Source organism: Aedes aegypti, chromosome 2, assembly GCF_002204515.2.
Source record: "Aedes aegypti strain LVP_AGWG chromosome 2, AaegL5.0 Primary Assembly, whole genome shotgun sequence".
Lineage (NCBI taxonomy): Eukaryota > Metazoa > Arthropoda > Insecta > Diptera > Culicidae > Aedes > Aedes aegypti.
In genome coordinates this window covers 398,776,720-398,798,026 of record NC_035108.1, presented here as the reverse complement: position 1 = coordinate 398,798,026, position 21,307 = coordinate 398,776,720, and the positions used below count along the sequence as shown (strand labels likewise).

General features: G+C 42.3%; 2 protein-coding genes across 2 annotated transcripts in view; one reads left to right on the top strand and one right to left on the bottom strand.

The window, feature by feature from the left end:
* LOC5568618 (serine/threonine-protein phosphatase PP2A 65 kDa regulatory subunit) overlaps positions 1 to 11,481 on the bottom strand; it is a 39,017-nt gene extending 27,536 nt beyond the window's left edge. The window contains exons 1-2 of the mRNA XM_001652402.2: positions 11,322 to 11,481; positions 11,000 to 11,113 (exon numbers count right to left, since the gene is read on the bottom strand). Coding sequence (XP_001652452.1) covers positions 11,000 to 11,092 — 93 coding nt within the window. The 5' untranslated portion in view covers positions 11,093 to 11,113; positions 11,322 to 11,481. The remainder of the gene's footprint in view (positions 1 to 10,999; positions 11,114 to 11,321) is intronic.
* Positions 11,482 to 18,921: 7,440 nt separating this feature from the next.
* On the top strand, positions 18,922 to 20,126 carry LOC5568619. Its single transcript, XM_001652403.2, has 2 exons — positions 18,922 to 19,044; positions 19,117 to 20,126. Exons 1-2 carry the CDS (start codon positions 19,037 to 19,039, stop codon positions 20,000 to 20,002), a joined length of 894 nt encoding a protein of 297 aa, XP_001652453.1. The 5' UTR covers positions 18,922 to 19,036; the 3' UTR covers positions 20,003 to 20,126.
* Positions 20,127 to 21,307: the final 1,181 nt, after the last annotated feature.

The window sequence follows — 21,307 nt, the reverse complement described above, 5'->3', positions numbered from 1 at the left end:
TAATAAGTTTTCAGATGTTCGTTTTAATGTGTCGTGCCTCCAACAATCCTCGATTGAACTGCACTAAGAATGAGTATTCAATGAGTATCTTCCAAGTACTCTTTTCGGGGGTTTATGCTAACGTAAGAACTTCATGTACGCTCACAGAACGCGACACGAGAACGGACATAACACATATTGTTCTTACAAACAATTAAAAAAGGATTTAAATTTACCTTTTTATTCGACCGGTTTCGAGCTCGATCTAGCCCATCTACGGGAAGATGTCCTACTAACCTTCCAAGTAATCACACAAACTATCAAAGAATTATCGAGCAGATTCCTTCAAACTAAATTCCTGAAACTTCTACTTCCATGGTTTTTATGGATTCACAAATCATAGATATGATCTTCATAATTTTTGGAGAATTTCCTGTATATTCTCAGAACAAAAAACAAACTGGACATATCTGTAAGTAATCTCCTGAATAAAATCCTGAAGTAACGCTTGGAATTCACGATATTTTCATGAAATCCTGGAAAATTGAAAAGGAAAAATCATAATTGAAATAGATAGCAAAATAGACAAAAATCAATATAACAGCACTTTGCGGCATTATCTTTATTGATTCCAGAAACGACATGATAAAAAATCAGGAATTAGGTCTTGCAGATTTGTGCTCTTGAAATTTTGAGATACGGTTTTCATCTTCACCTAAATACGAGAATCTTCATTGGTTGTTCTCTATATTTCGTATTATCGGTTAACTTGGATATTTTGGGCAAACTTTTGAAGATTCACATGATTTGATGAAGTGAATTCCATTTTTTCCTCAATATTTTGAAGAGAAGACAACGATTTGATCTAGCAAACTTTAGAACTAAATATTAATAAAGTAAGCTACGCCAACTTTGAAGAAATTGTTCAGAGAGCACAGTTGATGCTTTTCATTGCATAAAATTTTGGATTCTAAGAATAAGTATAAGTCTTCTCAATCAACTTGTTTGATGTTGTAGTATTAAATATTTTTCCCTGACCTTTAGTGAAATTCCCTGACTTTCCAGGTCAAAAATCGAATTCCCTGACATTCCCTGACTTTCCAGGTTTTTCCAGGTAGTCGACACCCTGCAATTGGTTTTCTGTTTTCTGATCCAGCTTTGAAATCGAACCCGATTTGTTCATGTTCTGACAATGATTCTTCATCAGAAACATGCTACTTCACAATCTTCTCCGATAGCAGGTCGCTACAGATCGTAAGATCAAGAAACACTTGTCGGATAGAGTTTACAAAAGTAGAACAATCCCCTCTATTACATATGTCTATGTTGTTAGACGACATGTATTTTAAAAGATTCTCTCCTGTTTTATTAGTATCGGTGTTGCTCCAAATTGTATGATGGGCATTTGCATCGCACCCCATTATAAATTGGGCATTTATTTTCTTACAGTAGTTGACAAAATGAACGACAGAAAATGGAGGCACACCTTCAACATCTCCAGGAAAGTAAGCAGAAGCAATGCATACCTCTGTTTTTCCCCGGATAGAATAACCACCTCTACTTTGATCGCAACAATGTCTCTACGGATGAATTCTGTAATTGGGACGAATTTTGTGTCTCTTTCTACAAGAATAGCTGTTCGTGGTTTGTACTGAGTTTCGTCGTACAAAACTCTACAACTGCTCGAAGGGCAACCAAGTACCCTACCATTATTTACCCTGGGCTCTTGAGTTAGTCCTACATTGATATTTCCCTCGGTGAACCTTCTGCTGAACACTGCCGATGCGCCCCTTGCATGATGAAGGTGCACTTGGATAATTTATATTCGATTCATATTACATTAACATGCTCCCACTCGTATCAAGCCTCTGATTTGAGGCTAAATATGAGTAGCTGATTATTTCGGAGAAGTACAAGGTCAACTGCGCCATCCACAGGCACCGTTCACGGTTAGGTGTCTTTTGATTCATTCCTAGGCACGATATGCTTTTAGCCACATGACACCATGAATTAGGGGCCACCTATATGAAGGATTTATACCACCAGAACAGACAATCCGTAGTGTTATTTCTAGCCTTGTTGCAATCGGCTACCGACACTACACGGCTATCTAGGCTATTCGAGTATAGAAGCTGATATTGAGGATCAATTTCCATTGAGGCCGAATAGCCAATAGCATTTTCTTAACCAGGAACGTGTTTTGAAGCTCAAATATTCTTGTTAATGAGTGTTCAATGAGACAATTATAATTATTTGACAGCACAGATTTTTTGAAAGTTTTAGTTTCTTAAGTTAGTTATGATTCAAATTTCGCCGCACTTGAAGAAATGCTACGCCGCACCAGGAAGCCGCGGCGCACAGTTTGGGAATAACTGGTTTATTCTATTGCTTACTTACTTAAAGTTTTGTTGAGATCTTAGACAGTTTACAATTTGTGTTACATTTAGTTTTTGACTGAGATGGGTTGACCTAACAGCAGTGACGTAGAAACTAAGCAAAATATACTGACATTTAAGTTCTTTAATGGTAGTCAATCTTTAGGAAGGAAAATTTAGGAAGAAAAAACCTACGTAATTGCAATAGGTAAGTGACAGTTAGAGGAAAAAAGGGATGAATCTAATGAAAAAAAAAACTATATCACAGCTCTACTCTACCAGTTCTCCTAGCAAGGGGTTTTTCGAAGTTCTACATCCAATGAGGAATTTGGGGAGAAGAACCAATCGTTGATTAGTGCAATACCAGCTTGCTCATGCAGATCATCAGTGGGGTGCAAGTAGTCCAACTTCATCATCATTTTGAGAACTCGATTCTGTTTTCGTTGAATCTATGTGCGATGAGATTGGGCACAAATGTGCCATGCTTGGAGAGCGTAGGTTAAAGTTGGTCGAAACACAGTTTTGTACAGAATTAGCTTCAGGTATCAGAAGGCCGGCTCCAAAAATTTTGCTTGCATTGGCTTCAATTTTCCACTGCCACAGGTACGCTTTCAGTGAGTGTTGAGCTTGTTGTAGTTTTTCCACTACTACTGATGCGTCTCGATGAGATGCCACAAAGTCTCTGTCTTCGGCAAACAGATAATACTGGACATCCGCTATCATAACCATATTCGCTGTGAATATGTTATATAGAATCGGACTAAGTACTGCTCCTTGAGTGACGCCGTAGGGTATTTGTTTCCTTTCAGAAACCCAACGAGATGGGAAGTGATATAATTTCAGGCATGCCGAGAACAGCCTAGCCAATAGGACAATGCCTTTCCGAGGAAGATTTTTCAGCATAACATTCCTTATCTGATCTTGACCTAGGGCTCTCTTGTTTTTTTTTGCGAATTTGCCTTTGGATCAGCTTGGTCTAGGAATTCCAGAGTTCGATTTACGTCTTCTGTGGTTAGTGGATCACTTTCCATAGAGTTCGAATGGATTTTAGAGAAACAATCAGCAAGCACTTTAGCCTTCAATGCTGGAGATGCAACAATTGTTGTATTATCACGTAGTGGCGGGCTGTAGTTATTCCGCAATGCTTTATTTATTTTCCACAGTTGGTTGCTTCCATGTTCCATCGTTTGCAGTTTTTCTGAATTTGCGAAATCGAGCCTGGTTACATTCCTCAACGGTTCTAGAGTTGTGCGAATGCACAATTTGCTTGAAGATGGAATCTCTTGTCCGCATCCACTGGCGACGCCGGCGGTTTCGTAGTGCGATAAGCAATTGAGTGCTCTCAGGAACAGTCGGTGTGTCATAAGCGCAGATGTTGACTAGGGGAACTGCAACGTTCTCAGCTTCCAACAGTGTTTGTGTAAGCTGATCTATCGCTCGGTCGATGTCAGCTACGCTATTTAGAGCAACATAGCAGGGGTCTAGCAGGTACAACTTCGAATTAACTACGCGTTGAAACTTTTAGCAGAGTGAAAATGAAAGACACCTTTACTGGTTGGTGGTTGACAAAGGAATGAATAAATTTATTTTCAGGATCTCTTACATTCAATATCAGAAGGTTGCTATGATCGATTGTACTTCAACATCCCGCCTCAATTGATCAATCCCAGCATCGTTCGCAGTTTACAGAATCTCGGGGCAGGAAGGCCTTTCGTCATCAGATCCGCTAGTTGGTCCTCGGTTGGCTGATACTGTAATTTAATCTTCTTCTCTTGGATCAGGTCTCGCAGGAAAAAGTACTGGATATCGATATGCTTCATCCTTCTATGCTTTCTCGGTTCTTTACAGATGGCAATGCATGGCTGGTTGTCCTCATAGATAGTCACCGGTAAGGCAACTTCCACATCAAGCATCTTTAAGAGGTTCACCACCCACATCGTTTCGCAGCTTGCTTGGCAAAGAGCCATGAACTCCGCCTCAGTCGTCGACAACGTCACCGATGTCTGCTTTCTGGTTGCCCACGAGATCGTTGCTCCATGCAGCTTCACTACGTACCCCGAGACGGAGCGCCGGTCGTCCAGATTATTACCCCAGTCCGCATCGGCATATACGGAAAGTGTTTCCGACTCCATCGACCTCCGGAAAACCAAGTTGTAGTCGACAGTAGCTCGCAGGTACTTCAAAATCCGCTTCAGATGAGCCCAGTGTTCTTCAGTGGCACAACATTGGAAACTCGCAAAATAGCTTACCGCCGCGCAGATATCAAGCCTCGATGTGATCATCAGGTATATCAAGCACCCAATCAACTCCTTGTAAGGCTTCGTCGTGAACCGCGTCGGATCTTCACACTTGAGCAGCTTCAGATGAGGGTCCATGGGAATAGCAGACGGCCTACAATCCTCCATCCCAAAACGCTGCAGAATCTTCATCACGTACTGCTTCTGGTCGATCGTCATAACGCCGTCGGCTCTGTTTCGGTTGATATTCAGTCCAAGAAAGCACCGCACCTCGGCCAGGTCTTTCATCTCGAACTCTCTTGACAGCTTTTGCTTCAAATGTTTGATCGCCAGAATCGAATTCCCAGCAATCAGGATGTCGTCTACGTATATAACGATGTAAACGACTGCCTCTCCCTTCGACCAATGGTAAAGACACTGATCATGCTGACTTCGTTGGAATCCGATGCTCGTAATGAACGTGTGGAACGTGTGCCTGCTACAGTCCATAAATCGCCTTGTTGAGCTTGCAGACCAGATCGTTTCCCGCCTCAAAGCCTGATGGTTGCCGCATATAAATTTCCTCAGTCAGTTCGCCGTTCAGGAACGCGGTCTCCACGTCCATTTGATGCACGTGCAGGTCTCGCTGGTTCGCCAGTGCCAACAGAATCCTCAACGTCGTCATCTTCGCCACAGGGGAATACGTTTCCGAATAGTCGAAGCCCTTCGTCTGCGTGAAGCCCTTCGCAACAAGTCGGGCTTCGTATCGGTCGATCTTGCCTTCACCGTCTTGCTTAATAGTGAATACCCATTTATTGCCTACAGGTCGACGCCCAGCAGGCAGCTCCGTCAAGCTCCACGTACGGTTCTTCTCCAGGGATGCTAGTTCAGCTTCGATTGCCTCCTTCCACAGCGGCCAGTCGTCACGCTTCTTCAACTCCGCTATGTCGCTTGGAATGTTGTCCACGTACTCCTCGGCACTCAAAGCGAACGCCGAAATATTGTAGTCTTCGTGCCAGATAGGAGGTGCACGAATTCTACCGCTTCTACGTACCTTATTTTCATCAGGATTACCGCCAGCAGCTTCATCAAGCAACGTTTCATTCAGTTCTTCATTGTCGGTAGCTTCGTGCTCATCGTTGATCTCAGGCAAATCTTGATTTCCTTCCTCACCGACGATTGGATCTTGGTTCACAATCAGCTCTTCATCTTCGCCATTCTTGCTGTCGTCCGATTGACTGTTGCTAGTCTTGCCTTCGTTGAACACGATGTCTCGAGCCACAAATACCTTCTTTCCGTTCCAAACACGGTATCCATTCGGTGCGTAGCCCACGAAGGTCGCCTTTTCGGACTTCATATCCAACTTCTTCCGCTTCTGCTTCGGGACATGGACGAAACATTCTGCACCAAAAATTCGAAGGTTACTCACGTTTGGCTTTCTTCCATTCCAGACTTCATAGGGAGTGCGATGACCATCCACAGCAACAGTCGGACTGCGGTTGATTAGGTACGCCGCTGCATATACTGCTTCGCCCCACAGGCGCTTCGTAACATTGCTTCCAGCCAGCATTGCCCGTACCTTCTCGACGATGGTTCGATTCATCCGTTCGCTCAGCCCATTCTGTTCCGGTGTGTACGGAACCGTCATCTCCAACTGGATACCTCGTTGCCGACAGAACATCTTCATTTGCTTGCTACTGTATTCGCCACCGTTGTCGCAGCGAAGACGAGACATCCTAGTTTGGAAATGTTCCGTTGCCATAGCCCCGTACGTCTTCAGACACTCCAGCGCTTCATCCTTCGACTTCATCAGGTAGACGACCGTTAAGTGGGTGAAGTCGTCCGTGAAGGTGATGAAATATTGCATGCCGTCCCACGACACAGGCGAGATGGGACCACAGACGTCGCTATGCACCAGCTCCAACGGACGGGTTGTCCGCTTTCCCTCACGGCTGACGAACGATTCTCGAGTTTGTTTGCCAGCAAGACATGGTTCGCAAACCATCGACTCCGAACATCCAGGCTTTTCGGTTGATAAGCTTAATCAGGTTTCCGTTGCCAAGGTGACCATAGCGTTGATGCCACAAGTCCAGCTCCTTGGTTACCTTTCCTGTTACCATAGCACTGTTTGGCGTTGCTAGGTACTGGAAGTCCATCGCATATAGCACACCAACTTGCTTGCCGGTTGCTACGACATCTTGATCGGCATCTTCAACGACTACCTTGCCTTTGTGGAAAATCACTTTCTTTCCCGAACTTTCCAGTCGACGCAGGGACATCAGATTCAGCGTCAGCTCTGGATCGAAAAGAACGTTTTCCATACGCACATGGATGTGCTTACCATCGACAGTCGAGTACACGTTGATTTCTCCACGTTGCCTAGCGACCAGGTTGACACCTTTCTTCGCTGTCGCAATCCAGACGGGCTCTTCCAGCACCTCCAGATTTTGGAACAGTTCTCGTTGATTCGCCATGTGCTCTGAAGCCCCGCTATCCAGGTACCAGCTCCGCGATTTCTCATCCGAAGCTGACCCGGACCCGGCAACAAACGACACAGTTTTTGCAGCAGCACTGACCTTCGTAGATTTCTTCTTCTCGTGGTTCCGACCCTGCTCTTGACGCAGTTCAGTTTCAGGACAATCGGCTCGCTTGTGGCCGAATTTGCCACAGCCGAAGCACTTAAGACGGCACTTTCCTCCGGACTTACCAGCAAACGCAACGATGTCCGATTCTTGATTGGCCGACGAGTTTCTTCCCTTTCGCTTCGATTCAACGTCCAAATACTTCCCTTTCACGAATTCCAGAATTAGCTTCTCTGAAACCGCCTCCATTGCCGTGTTCACCGACTCGTACGAAACCGGCATAGTGAGCATCAGGCGGCACACAATGTCTTCCTCGTCCATTTTCGCACCGGTTGACTTCAGCTCCCGGATCGAAGCGAAGAAAGTGGGATTCCAGACTCGAACGCTCATCGTGCTTCATCTCCAACAGTTTGCGCTTCAACATGAAACGATTCGTCAAGCTCTTCCGCTCGAAAACCTCATGCAGCCCGTTCCAGATTTCCATCGGACTCTTCTTGTCCTTGATATACTCCAGGTGACTATCCGCGACCGCACCAATCATGACCGAACGACACTTGTTGTCCTGCTTCTTCCGGTTCGCCTTCTTTTCCTCCTTCCCCTTCTTGACAGCCGCCGTATCCGTTTCCGGGATTTCCCAGAAGTCTTCCTCCTCCGCTGCCTTCTCGACACAGTGCGCGATTTCCAACTGCTCCAGGAATGCCAACATTCGGAACCTCCAATTGTTGAAACCCGTACCGTCGAAAGGCTTGATCTTGAGGAACTCGTCGTCTCCCATCGTACCGGATTTTAACTGGCTTCGAGAATCTTCTTGGTTTGGGTTGTTCTGGGCCCAAAAACTTTTAGCAGAGTGAAAATGAAAGACTTCTTTACTGGATGGTGGTTGACAAAGGAATGAATAAATTTATTTTCAGGATCTCTTACATTCAATATCAGAAGGTTGCTATGATCGATTGTACTTCAACAGAAACTTTGACCAGTCAGCACGTTTGTAGCACCATATTGATTTCACGGATTCGGTTGGCTCGGTGTTGAGGTGAATATCGAATGTGACTGGCAGATGGTCCGACGACAACTCGTTGTGAGCTATTGGTTTGGTCATGTAAACCATATTATTGGACACGACAAGATCTAGAGTTGATGGTCTGCCTCGACCGGTAGGGTGAAAAGTAAATGTCTGGATAGTGTATATGCAAGTTACACTGCGCTACCTCGCTTTGAAGAATGTTTCCTGCTTTGTTAGCCTTTATGCAATTCCATTTCCGGTGTCTCTTCAAATCACCAACCACAAACAACGGCTCGTTACTCCTCATCATGTTCCTCAAGTCGATGCGGTATTGGTTCCAATCGACCGATGCGGGAGCAAGAACCGCAAAATAGGCCGCAATAAAGCGAACGTTGATACCGTTTTCCGTAGGTATGGATATGCCGGTACATTCCATAGATTTTGTGGATATATTCAGCGCGACAAACTTGATATCTCGCCGGACGGCGATTAGGACACCTCGTTTTCACTGGGGAGTCCATCGAATCGAATACAGTTGTACCTCGGATGGACAAACGACGACGTAGGGCGTAGCCAGGTCTCGGTGACAATACCAACATCGATGTGGAACCGATCGAGGAAATCTAAGAACTCCACTTTCTTGTTTGCTACAGACCTGCTGTTCCAGTTGACCGCTCGTAAGGTTTGTAAATTAGACATTATACACATACTTGACCATCAGCTCCGAAAGAGCCATAAATTTTTATAATTTTTTAGTCATCTTAATAATTCATTGAATCTGGTATTATATTTTAAAACCAGGAAATATCTGGGATTTTATTTTCTGTAAATGAGTAGACACTCTCTTTAAGAATGAAAAGCTGGAGAAATTTCTAGAGGAACTTAATTAATAATGATCGAATTTATTTAGAAAACGGTACAAGAAAAATCGGTAGAAGACTGCGGAAGGGACTGATGCAAATTTTGAAGTTTATGCTCCCCTATGCTTGAACGATGTCAGTTATGATAAAAATCATTCTCCCAAAATTTGAAGTGATTTGAAAGAAATTTGGTTGTGCACACGCCATTTAAAGTTTATATGGAAATTACTATGGAAAAGGCAAACCTTTTGTGTTCAGTCCTGGATCTATTCTTTCCGCCAGAACAACCACTGTTGCTTGCCTAGAAGTTGGTTAAGCATGCAAAATGCAAACCCACTTTATGATTATGAATAGCAATTTATCCTGACGTCCATCAAAGTTGTAACTGAAAGGATTTCACATGAGTAGAATTTGTTCACTTTTCCATAAAATATTATTACGACGAGATAGGGGGCTGAACACAAAACGTTGGCTTTTTCCATAGTAATCTCCATATAAACTTCAAATGGCGTGTGCACAGTCAAATTCCTTCCGAATCACTTAAAACTTTGGGAGGATACTATTTACCATAATAAAAATGGTTTAAGCATAGGGGAGCCAAAATTTCAAAATTTGCATTACTCTACTGCAGAATCGATACGGAAATTCCTGGTTAAATATTTCCAATCAGAATTCATGCAAAGGGAAAATAGTGACTCGAGAAAATTTTGGTTAAAATAGAGGCTTTAGAGACATGCATCTCTTAAACCGTATAGGCCTGAGTGAAAGCAAAAATACTGAAACCCTCCCCGCTCAGAGAATTCTTAACGGATTTAAATGATCTTTTGTCAGTTCACTGGCCCACATATCTAGTTTCTAGAAGTGGACAGAGGAACTCAGAAATATTGCTTTGGCCGGAGTTATTCCGGTGGGTGACTGGATCAAGTCGAGTAAAAATGGGCTATTTTTTGGGACACGCCAAGTTACCTTTATTTATTTGCAATGATGATTATTCTAATTTGCATAAATCATTAATATCTGATATTCAAAATTATAAATGAAGAGTTTTGCTCCGATTAAAATATACTGGATGTGGCCATTCGGACGTAATGCCCGGAATAACCGACTATAGATTTGTTGGATACTTTACCGTTTCAATTTTCGAAAAGTAGAAATCAAACAATGTTGCACTAAAATGCGTTCCCATAAGCTTGGCACAGATGTTCAGTTACAAATTGGCCACTTTATCGTAAGGATTTATCAAATGCAAAACACATAGTTATCCAAATCAATCGTTTCTCAAAAGGTTTACACTGATGCAATTTTCTTAAAATTCCGTCATGTAGTGGCCACATTATAACCGATTCCGGAAATTATCTGTGGCTTGAAATTTGCCTACCTCCAGGGGTACAAATGCACAGTACCCTTCTCACCCGACCTGACCCAGTGATCCACCGGAATAGCTCCGACCACAGGAATATTTCCGCGTTCTTCTGTCCACTTCCAGAAACTAGATATATATGCCAGCATACTGACAAAAAATCATTTGAATCCATGAAGAATTCGCTGCGCGGTGAGGGTTTTTTTAAAAGTCTACAGTAAGGAATACTTTAATACGACACGTATTGATGTCAAATATGAGCTCAATAGCACAAAACAAGTGAATCAAAAGTGCTAATCTGATAGGATCCGACTCCCTATCAGCCCTGCGCTGTGTAAAATGCGATTTCAAGCAAACACAATGGATTGCGTGATTAAAGCCAATTTAACTAATCAAAAGCTAATCGGAGAAAACGACGGATGTTCGATTCGACCGATGCCTCGTCCTGCGCAGCAAATTCAGAAAATATAAATAAATCATCAGCATCACTCGCTAAACGCACTTCGGGCACACAGCCTCTCGGAAGTACCTTGACCTGTGCCACCGTGACCTCTCCTTATGTCACGCCGTCTGGCAGCTTCCGTCCCCAATTCTACCAAGTCCCAATCCCTAACTAGTGCTCACCTGGATATCCTCGTTCTTGAGTTCATCGATTAGCACCGCGATCGGGTAAAGTGAATCATCCGCCGCTTTATCACCGCTAGTGCTGGCAGCCATGTTTTGTATGTGCTGTTCTTTCTGCAAAATACACACGAGAAAACGTCGATGAGAAAAAAAAAGGTTCTCGCCTTCTTCCCACAAGACACCACCAAAAGCGGGTTCCCCGTTTTCTTCTTCTTCCACTTGATTACACTCCACAAGGAGCCCGAAATCACACCAGAAAATCCACTTTTCTCCCGGAAAACAGCTCCCCACCGATCCAAAAACACCGCCAACCAAATCTCACCTATTGGGGTTTGGTTTTCGAACTGGTTCCGGAACGCTAGCACTATTTTTTCCGACGGAATTTCACACGGTGATAAAACTTTTTTCTTTTCTACGCTCTCCCCTGAAATCGCGCAACCGAACGAAAGAAGAGATGAATGAAAATGTCACTTTTCTAGTCCGACTGAAGGAGACGGCCGCGGAACGGTCGGACTTGATTTTGATTCTGCGGAACACACGCACACAGCCGCAGAAGTTTCCAAACTTTTACGGGTCGGAAGGTTGGTAACGGCGTGGTCGCTGTCAGAATGGGAAGGGTTACCCAAACGGTTGTTCAGTGAGCGGTAATTTTTTTGACGCAAAGTAACTAGTACACGACACTGAAGGCCCAAACGCAATGATAGCGGAACGGCAACGGAATGCGGAACCGGTTCGCCAGTATGAATCACACCATCTCGACTGAGCTGACAACGAATGAAATTGAACCAACACTGAATCGACAAGCTCGTTGTAGTTCACGCTGGCGAACCGGTTCCGCATTCCGTTGCCGTTCCGCTATCATTGCGTTTGGGCCTTGAAGACGGCCTTAGGGATCGTTCAAATATTACGTAACGCAACAGGGGGAGGGAGGGGGTCTTACACGGTGTTAAGGTCCATACAAAAATATAAAATTTTCCATTCAAGAGCTGTAACGTGGGGGAGGGAGGGGGACTAAAATTGTCATATTTTGCGTTGTGTAATATTTGAATGAACCCTTAAGGCCCAAACGCAATGATAGCGGAACGGCAACGGAATGCGGAACCGGTTCGCCAGCATGAATCACACCATCTCGTCTGAGCTGTCAATGAATGAAAGTGAACCAACACTGAGTCGACTAGCATGCTATAATTCATTCCGGCGAACCGGTACCGCTTTCCGTTGCCGTTCCGCTATCATTGCGTTTGGGTCTTTACAGTTGAGGTCGAAATACGCGTACCTGTCAAAGGATACAAACTCTAGTGAATTTAAATGGTATAGTACTAAATTCGGTTTTTTCATCTACTTATTATAGGTTTAAGAAGACACTTGATTAGGATTTGGGCCCATTCACATATATCATAACGCTGAAGAGGGTGGGTGGATGTCTTGAAGATGTTACAGTTCATACAAAATTTGAAAACGTGTTACGAGGGGGTGGGTGGGTGTCAAAAATGTTCATTTTTGGCGTTATAAAATTTGTGAACAAACCCTTTGATTATTTCTCGCGTAACTTTTCAAAACGGCCTATCTAACAATTCACACATTTCGAGTAAATCGAGCTTGAAGGTTGTGAAAATATATTTTGAAACTGTATCAAAATGAAACAATTTTTCCCTACTGTGTTGCTTGTAGAGGGAAGCAGTGTAATAGAGTTCAACGTATGAAATGAAATTTTGTCAATTTATTTGGAAATTACACTGAAATCTATAAAAACATCAGATAGGACGTTTTGATCAAAAATATGTACATAGGATAAATCATATAGGTCGTTCTGTTTCAACAATTGTTACATTGGACATTCATTTCGGTCATTTTGTTTCAGTTATAGTAACATCGGACATTTTGATTTGAGCACACAACAAGCATGTTTTATTTCATTTTGTATCCACGTGCTTTGAACTGCTTCAACATTCAAGTTGAACTGCTCATTTTGTTGCGGTGTGATAATCGCAGGCACCAGCTGTGCTTTGTTTTGATTCATTTGAAGAAGGGACGAATGACCTTCGGGTTAAAGTCTCTCACGAACAACAACAATTTGATTCATTCAATGCTACGCCGTCACTTTTCCCCCTCCGTCTATGTGTCCTATGTAACAACAGAAGGAGGGGAAACCTTGAGCTGTATTTGGGACTTTGTGCTTTCTCGCTGTTTCTCTCTCAATATTCCCCCCGTTTCAATGCTGGTTTCCCCCACACTTGTTCGTGTGTGAGTTACCCACTGCACGACGGGTGGTGACGACTGTGTTGCATTCGGCACCAGCCGTCGGCGCAAACAAGAAATAGCGGTGGGAAATGTGACGATGACGGCGCCGTCGATTGTGTCGTAGGAAACCAATGCCAAACAAATACATACAGCTTCTCCACTCTTCGGTGAATGATTGCTCTGCAAATATATGTGCGCAAGTCACGCATGCACGTTGCTCGTGTTGCTGCCGTGAAGCATATGTATATGCTTCATCGACCATGGATCTGAATCGGATTGATACAATAAGATCATGATGCTGAATATCATTTACCTACATGCACTCAATACGCTGATAACATGAAAAAAACTGGCAGCTGAGCGAATGCTGATCAAATCCAGCGTAAGCCTAAAACGCAGACAGACGTTCAAGTTAGACTCAGCCACTTGTGTAAAAACATGGCCGCCACAAATCGCCAAGTGGCAATAAGCTAACAGATGGCGTTAGTGGCGTATGCGTCCCGCCACCATCCTGATCACATTTCGTTGACAGCATGACACACAACCGCTCCCACAGTCCACGTGCTCAACGCTAAAAACTATGCACCTTTTTTTCGCGCTGGGTGGGTGATGTTCCCTTTTGATTCTAATTTCTCATGTAAAAGTTAATTAAATCCATTGTAATTTTTACCACAAGTTGGCATTTAATTTACTCACAGATTCATGCTAGTATAACACCCTTGAATGATCGTAACTCATGTAAAATAAATTGGCGTGAAAATATCACAATTGTGTGAATCATTTTTAAAGTGATTGTTTTGATAGTTTTGTTCAGTGGGTGGTGGACTGGGTGGTAAGCGAGAAGATGAAGCCACGTGCTTTTACGAACTGTCACTGTACTGCAGCAATTTGCTCCCTAGGTGACACCACGGTAGAATTTACACAGGAATTTTGAATAAATTTGTTCCTGCTTAAACGTCTGTCTGTGCCTAAAACAAGATTTGGCAAAAAGACCAAAATACAGTTTTGTGTACCTTGTTCTCTTTTTGTTATTTGAGCGTATTCAATATTGCGAGGCAGAGCGACTCTGAAAATATCGACATTTTGTTGCGGTGTGCTAATCGGAGACACCAGCTGTGCTTTGTTTTGATTCTCCCACGACGTCACTTCTTCCCCTCCGTCTATGTGTCCTATGTAACAACATAAGGAGGGGAAACGTTGAGCTGTATGTAGGACATTTTGCTCTCTCACTGATTCTCCCTCAATTTTCCCCCCGTTTTTATGACGGTTTCGCCCACATGATCATGTGTGAGTTTCCCACTGCATGACGTGGTGGTGGTGACGGCTGTGTTGCAATCAGCACCAGCCGTCGGTTGAAACAAGAAATTGCGGTGGGAATGATGACGATGACGACGCCGTCCATCTTGTTGTAGGAACTCGAGAAAGGAGCCCACGCCTAACAAATACATACAGCTTCTCCTCTCTTCGGTGATTGATCGCTCTGCAAATATGTGTGAGCAAGTCGCGCATGTACGCATATTTATATGCTTGATCGACCATGCATCTGAATCAGATTGATACAATGACATCATGATGCTCAATCTTGTGCTCAATATCATTCCCCTATATGTACGCAATGCGCTAATAATAAGGAAAGAGAAGTTGCAGTTGATCCATTCCAGCGAAACGGTAAAACATGGTTTGGCAAAAAGACCAATATACAGTTTTGTGTAACTCATTCTCTTTTTGTCACTTGAGCGTTTTCAATTTTGCGAGGCAGTGCGACTCTGAAAATATCGACTGAAATGATTGAGAAGCAGTTATTATGGCATTCTATACATCTAAGTAGTGTCTCAGACACGCTTCTACAAATCATTGTACCTTTTAAACTCCATTCCAAAGCTTTATTCAGGAATGTCCAATGTAACATTAGAATCGTGTTTATTCATAAATGTTACATAGGACATGTGGTTGGTTCTCTGGTCAAAGGTCCAATGTAACAATAGGGTCCTAAAGCCCTGTCCCAATTTTAGTGCCACACGCTTAAGTTTAGGCCAAAAACACATGTTTACTCAATTTTCTAATGTTTTCCGTTGGTTTAAGCCCAAAAAACATTTTTTTAGATTTTGTCACATCCTTTGGCGTAAACTCATATTTTGGGTGTATTTTGTTTTCCGTGTCCCTTACGAAATGTCAGATAGGAACAACCCCAGTGGTCGAACTAAAACCCCTGTGGTGTTTTTGTCGACTAAGCGAACGTCAAACATGATCAAAAGTGTCAAGGTTCATTTATGGACCAAATTTTTAAATTAAAGTTTAAACATGATATAGCCATTATTTGAGCGGGAAAAATTGCTAAAGTAGTTACAGTAACATGCTTTTTCGTGTTATTAAATGAAAACAAGATTTCATTAAAAATTTTAGGACCCAATTGATTAAAAGCGATGCAGTTTTGAACATTGGTCATTTTGTTAAGCTTTTAATAGATTAATTTGTTGTTAATATATCAGAACGACTGTTCTAGTGTGCTGCTAAGTAGTGCAACGCAAATGATTTGCAATCATAATCTCGATTTGTTTACATTTGTTAGTAAGGACGTTTTGAAAAGTTACGCGAGATTTGCTCCATTAGATAAAGCAATAATGCAATATTGTGCATCCCGATAAAATTCAGAAAGAGAACTTCGCTCATTTTCCTCTTCTTTATCAACGAACTCAAGGTAACACACGATAGACTCATCGTGGCATCCATGAACAATCTATGTTCAAACTATCGTTGAAAAGAAAATATTTCTATTTTATATCATATCGGTCATTCGGTGATCTATCGGATCATATGCTTGCTAGCAACAGGCATGTTGATACACATTTTAAGTTCATCTCTGTCTGGTAGAACCGATATCACACCCCGAAAACTGCAAAATTGATAATCATTTATGGATAGCAAACAGTTGCACCTTAAGCCTAGTATCCACATCCTAAGTAGAGCGGTCAAGTACAATTTGTTGCTAATTACCAAAGTAATTTTGACAGCTGATCCAGAATGAGCGAAGTGTCACTTTTACTTGCGGAATAATTGAGCGGCACATTTTTCCGTACGGAATAGTGACAACTCCATTTGATTTGTACAGCAGGCGTTACCAATGTTACGAAATCAGCTCTACTTGTCAACTGGATACAGCTCAAGTAATTTGAACAGCTGAAGTATTTCTTGACCATTACTTGTCCTATCCTTTTGCACAGTACTTACGAAGTGGATACCAACCATTAAGCACCGCCAACACATTTCGGAAGGATTTTGGCGCGCTCGAACTGACAAATCCTCCGTTGTAGTGAAACTTCTTCCGTCGACGTGATGTTGGACTGTTTTCAAAAACAGTCGAGATAAAAGCCGAGCCGGCAGAGCAATGACAGTTAGTTCGTTCAGAACTTCGCTTCGGAAGTCCAACCGGCGAACTCCAGATTGGTGCTGCGAAGTCAATACAGGAACATTTTTGAATAACAAGGATACGATTACGGAAAATTGACGTGTCTGTTATGTTTATATGGGCTAATTGGTCTTAAAAACTCTCAGCAGAAATAAAAAAAATAAAGGGTGAACACTGACATGTAAGTGTTCTTACATGAGCTAGCTGGTTTATCAAAATGTGGAAATATGACAGTATTGTTATTTGAGATTTCTAATATGTACTCATTAAGAATAAATTACCTTTCGTGAGATCCATTTTTAATCATAATATCCCTAGAAAATTTACAGACTCACATAAAATAGTAACAAATAATTCAGTAATCAACATTTTCACATTTTTTGCGAAACCATTTGACAGCCGCTCCAGGCAGACATGAGCTCGATTTGATTCAGTTTGTGCACAATACTATTCATTTTTTTTATCAGCCGTAACCAAGGTATATTGAAGGTACAGGTATAGCAATCTAAGCAGTCACTGGATGCGGGGAGTGGTAAACCGAGAGGGGGTAAAAAGTAACAGCTGGCGGATCAGCGAGCTGGTCGATATGTTTTTGTATTTTGCCCTCCATAAGTTCCTTTCGTATCCCTAGATATGTTTATAATATTCAAGATCGTTTGGTGTGCCATCGTGAAGAGTGAAGGCAAGCAGGATAAAGTTGTCTTTAAAATGAAATCACATTTTTTTATTCTAGACGCCATCATTTTCTTGCAGATAGAGATTGCGGGAATACGATTGCCAACACCAAAACCGTAAAGGCCCAAACGCAATGATAGCGGAACGGCAACGGAATGCGGAACCGGTTCGCCAGCATGAATCACACCATCTCGACTGAGCTGTCAATGAATGAAAGTGAACCAACACTGAGTCGACTAGCATACTATAGTTCATACTGGCGAACCGGTTCCGCTTTCCGTTGCCGTTCCGCTGTCATTGCGTTTGGGCCTTAAGGTATAGTTTCATCGATTCCCGAACAGTAGATAGAGAAACCAATTGTGGTTATCGTCCTGTGCCCCACGATGATCAGTCAGCATAGAACAAGCAAGCAATATGGAACTTAATACGCATTCCGAAAAAGCAGCAAGAGCCACAATTCAATTCATTCAAAGCATTGTTGTAGCTCATTTTTTTATTTGCCTGGATAAAAATTCTAAAACATGATAAAACATTTCAAGACTAACGGTATTGAAACAAATTAATTTGCACTTTCGCAATCACTTCTCGGAGAAACATCCCAACATTCTAATTCGGTCATCGCTGTCCGTTGCAACTTCTTCTATGAGTTGGCATTAGTTTGACGAAACCAATTGAGGGTGTGCTGAAAGATTCCAAATACGGATGATTAATATCAGAAATTAATGCAGAAATAAGTCAGATGATCGTTCACCTTGTTGTCAATGAATCCTGTAGTATACTCTTGATTTTACTCTGCTACCTATAAAAGAACTATATTATCCAAAATAGCTTCTAACTAATTCCTGATTTCTGTACAATATTTTACTTCCTTTTGCAAGTATTCATGAAGTGTGCACTAAACAAAACAAACTGAGAAGAGAAAAGAGCAGGCTAGATTTCATGGCATGCTGGATTATTTTACGAAAACAAAGTGGCCAGCTGTCGTATGGTTTTCCAATATGGCGGGTTCAGCAATTTGACCTTCCTTTTAGATACCTTGGCCGTAACAACATGAGGACACCCACCCTCCCCGTTCAGCATTATGAAATTTGCGAATAAAGGCCCAAACGCAATGATAGCGGAACGGCAACGGAATGCGGAACCGGTTCGCCAGCATAAATTACACCATCTCGGTTGAGCTGTCAACGAATGGAAGTGAACCAACACTGAGTCGACTAGCATGTTATAAATCATGCTGGCGAACCGGTTCCGCATTCCGTTGCCGTTCCGCTATCATTGCGTTTGGGCCTTAAGGCCCAAACGCAATGATAGCGGAACGGCAACGGAAAGCGGAACCGGTTCGCCAGCATGAATCACACCATCTCGACTGACCCATCAACGAATGAAAGTGAACCAACACTATGTCGACAAGCATGTTGTAGTTCATGCTGGCGAACCGGTTCCGCATTCCGTTGCCGTTCCGCTATCATTGCGTTTGGGCCTTTAAGCCCTTTCGTGATGAAAGTGCTTGGAATTTTATTTTGTGCGCTCCAAACGGTAATTCGAAAACACCGGTTTGAGGATCCCTCCCTGACTTTATTTCTCGGTCGATGATCATCGATGATGATGATAACAAACGTCAAAACCCCCAAACAAAAACGGCGTGCAAATGTTTTCCTAAAATAACAATATTCCTTTTATTCCATAAACGATCGGCATTTATTAGTATTTATACGATGGATGGGTAAGTAAAACAGCTGATAATGCTTTCCACAGTAAAGTTAACAGAAAGGGTACTTTTATTTCAATGAAACAGAATCAGTTTCGATTCCTTGACCTACCTTTCGACGGACGATTCGTTTGTGATCGAGTGCAGCGATGATTTTGGCGGAATTTGCGAGGACATCGTGCGGCTAGCTAGTGCTTCGCATTTCGTTGATCCTTTGGACGTAATCCCGGGAAACGATAGTCCGCCTAGCAATACCTATTTCTCATCGGTAAGATGTTTCGACAAGGAGATGCCTTCGCTGTTCTCCGATATGGAATACCTGACGGAGGTTTCACCGGAAACGGACATGGCTATCGTACCTGCAAGGAGTGTTCCCGTTGCTGTCAACCCGAGTGAATTTTCCTGGACCCGTAAAGAAGCTTCGACTGAACAAAAGACTGATGTCGCCTCGAGACTTGCTGAAGAAGCCTCTTTTTCAACACAGGCAAATCTAGCGGAATCTTCCATCACTAGCAATCGATACATTAGTTCAACCAACTATAGAACAATATTGCAGAATTACATTCAGAAAGGCAAACGTAAAATGGAGGCAAGCTCATATTCAAAAATGAAGGCAAGCGTCGTCAGCGTCAAATCGGGCACTAACTCCACCTCCCTCATCGAAACCGTGACCTGTGCTTCCTTCGATAGCAATCCTTCAAACTCCACTGCCATGCTCGGAACGAATGCCCTTCAGCGGCAACCCGACGTCCGATTACAACCTGACACTGCTTCCCTGCCTAACTATCGCTGCCATGATTGCAACTCTTGCTTCCTGTCGGTGGAACGGCTCAAGAAACACACTTGCATCATTACGGAACAGTATCAATGCCAGCTTTGTCGGCGGGAATTCCGGAAGCGGAAGACTCTGGAACAGCATATCAAATCCCACGACAAGGTGTTCTCTACCGACGACGATCTGCGAAAGTGGTGAATTTGGCTCTCGGGTTTGCAGTGTCTCTGAATTTTATGTTTTAATGGTACCATGTGAGGCTGATAAATGTAGTTGGTTATTATTCGTTGTATGAAAAAAAACTACCTTTTTAAGTTGCCTTGAAGATATCCCTGTTTCTCTTTGTTTTTAATTCCTATATTAGCTGACATTTCAAACATTACATTCATTTCCTTAATTTGGTAAAACTGAATTAACCTTTTATTAACATTTTGTTAAAAACATATTCATTTTATCTACCGTAGCAGTTCATAGTTTTTACAGGTGAGCTTGTTTCGCCTGGTTATTAGAGAAAAAACGCTTTAAATTAAAAACATTGGATAATATATCTCGCATAACTTATGATCTCGCTCTAAAAGCCATTGGTAACCATGTGTGTATCTCATTGTTTCTGAGCATTTGAATAGATTTACACGTTGTTAAACAACTCTATGGTGAAGAAAGCATCATTATCTACCTACCAGTGATGTTTATTCCTTCACTTGCTCAGAAACAACGAGCTACACACATGATTACCAATGGCTTTTAGGGCGTTATCTCAGAGTATGCGAGATATGTAACTCAAGAGTACTTTACCAGGGAGGGAGCTTCAGAATTATTTTCAAAATTTTATTTTGAATCCTCTGCAGAGCTTTCTTTCTGGTATTACAACAGGTAGTCCTTATTGATACAGCATACAACATGGCTGACCTGAAGACTTGTTTGAAGATTAAAAGTCTGTTCTTGACAAAGTTTTGATTTTCTTTTAATAAGTAGATGAAAACATTTTATATATTTGCTACAATTGGCTTGAATACCCTTAATATGATTTTTGAAAGATAAATTTTTATCTGGCATGATCGCGAGATACTTAAGGTGAAGATGAATCGAAGCCAAACCTCAAATTTTCAAGAGCACAAATCTGGAGAACCGAACACTCGTTTGAGCTGAAAACTTAATCGATTGGTCACCACCAGCGAGTGACCAATCGATTGAGTTTTCAGCTTAAACGGATATTTGGTTCTCCAGATTCGTGCTCTTGAATATTTGAGGTTTGGCTTCGATTCATCTTCACCTTAATGTCATCTGACCAATTTATTGGAACCCCTCTCATCGTGACAACATGCCTATTTAAAGGTTTCAAATAAAAAGCTTTTGTTTTATGTGGGAATATAATAAGATGAGTTTTGGAAGCATGAGGAAAAATCTTCTATTTGTGCAAGTACGAAAAAAAGGTAAATTCTATTTAGTACTATACCATATAACTAGGGTTTGTATCATTTGACAGATAAGCGAATTTCAACCTCA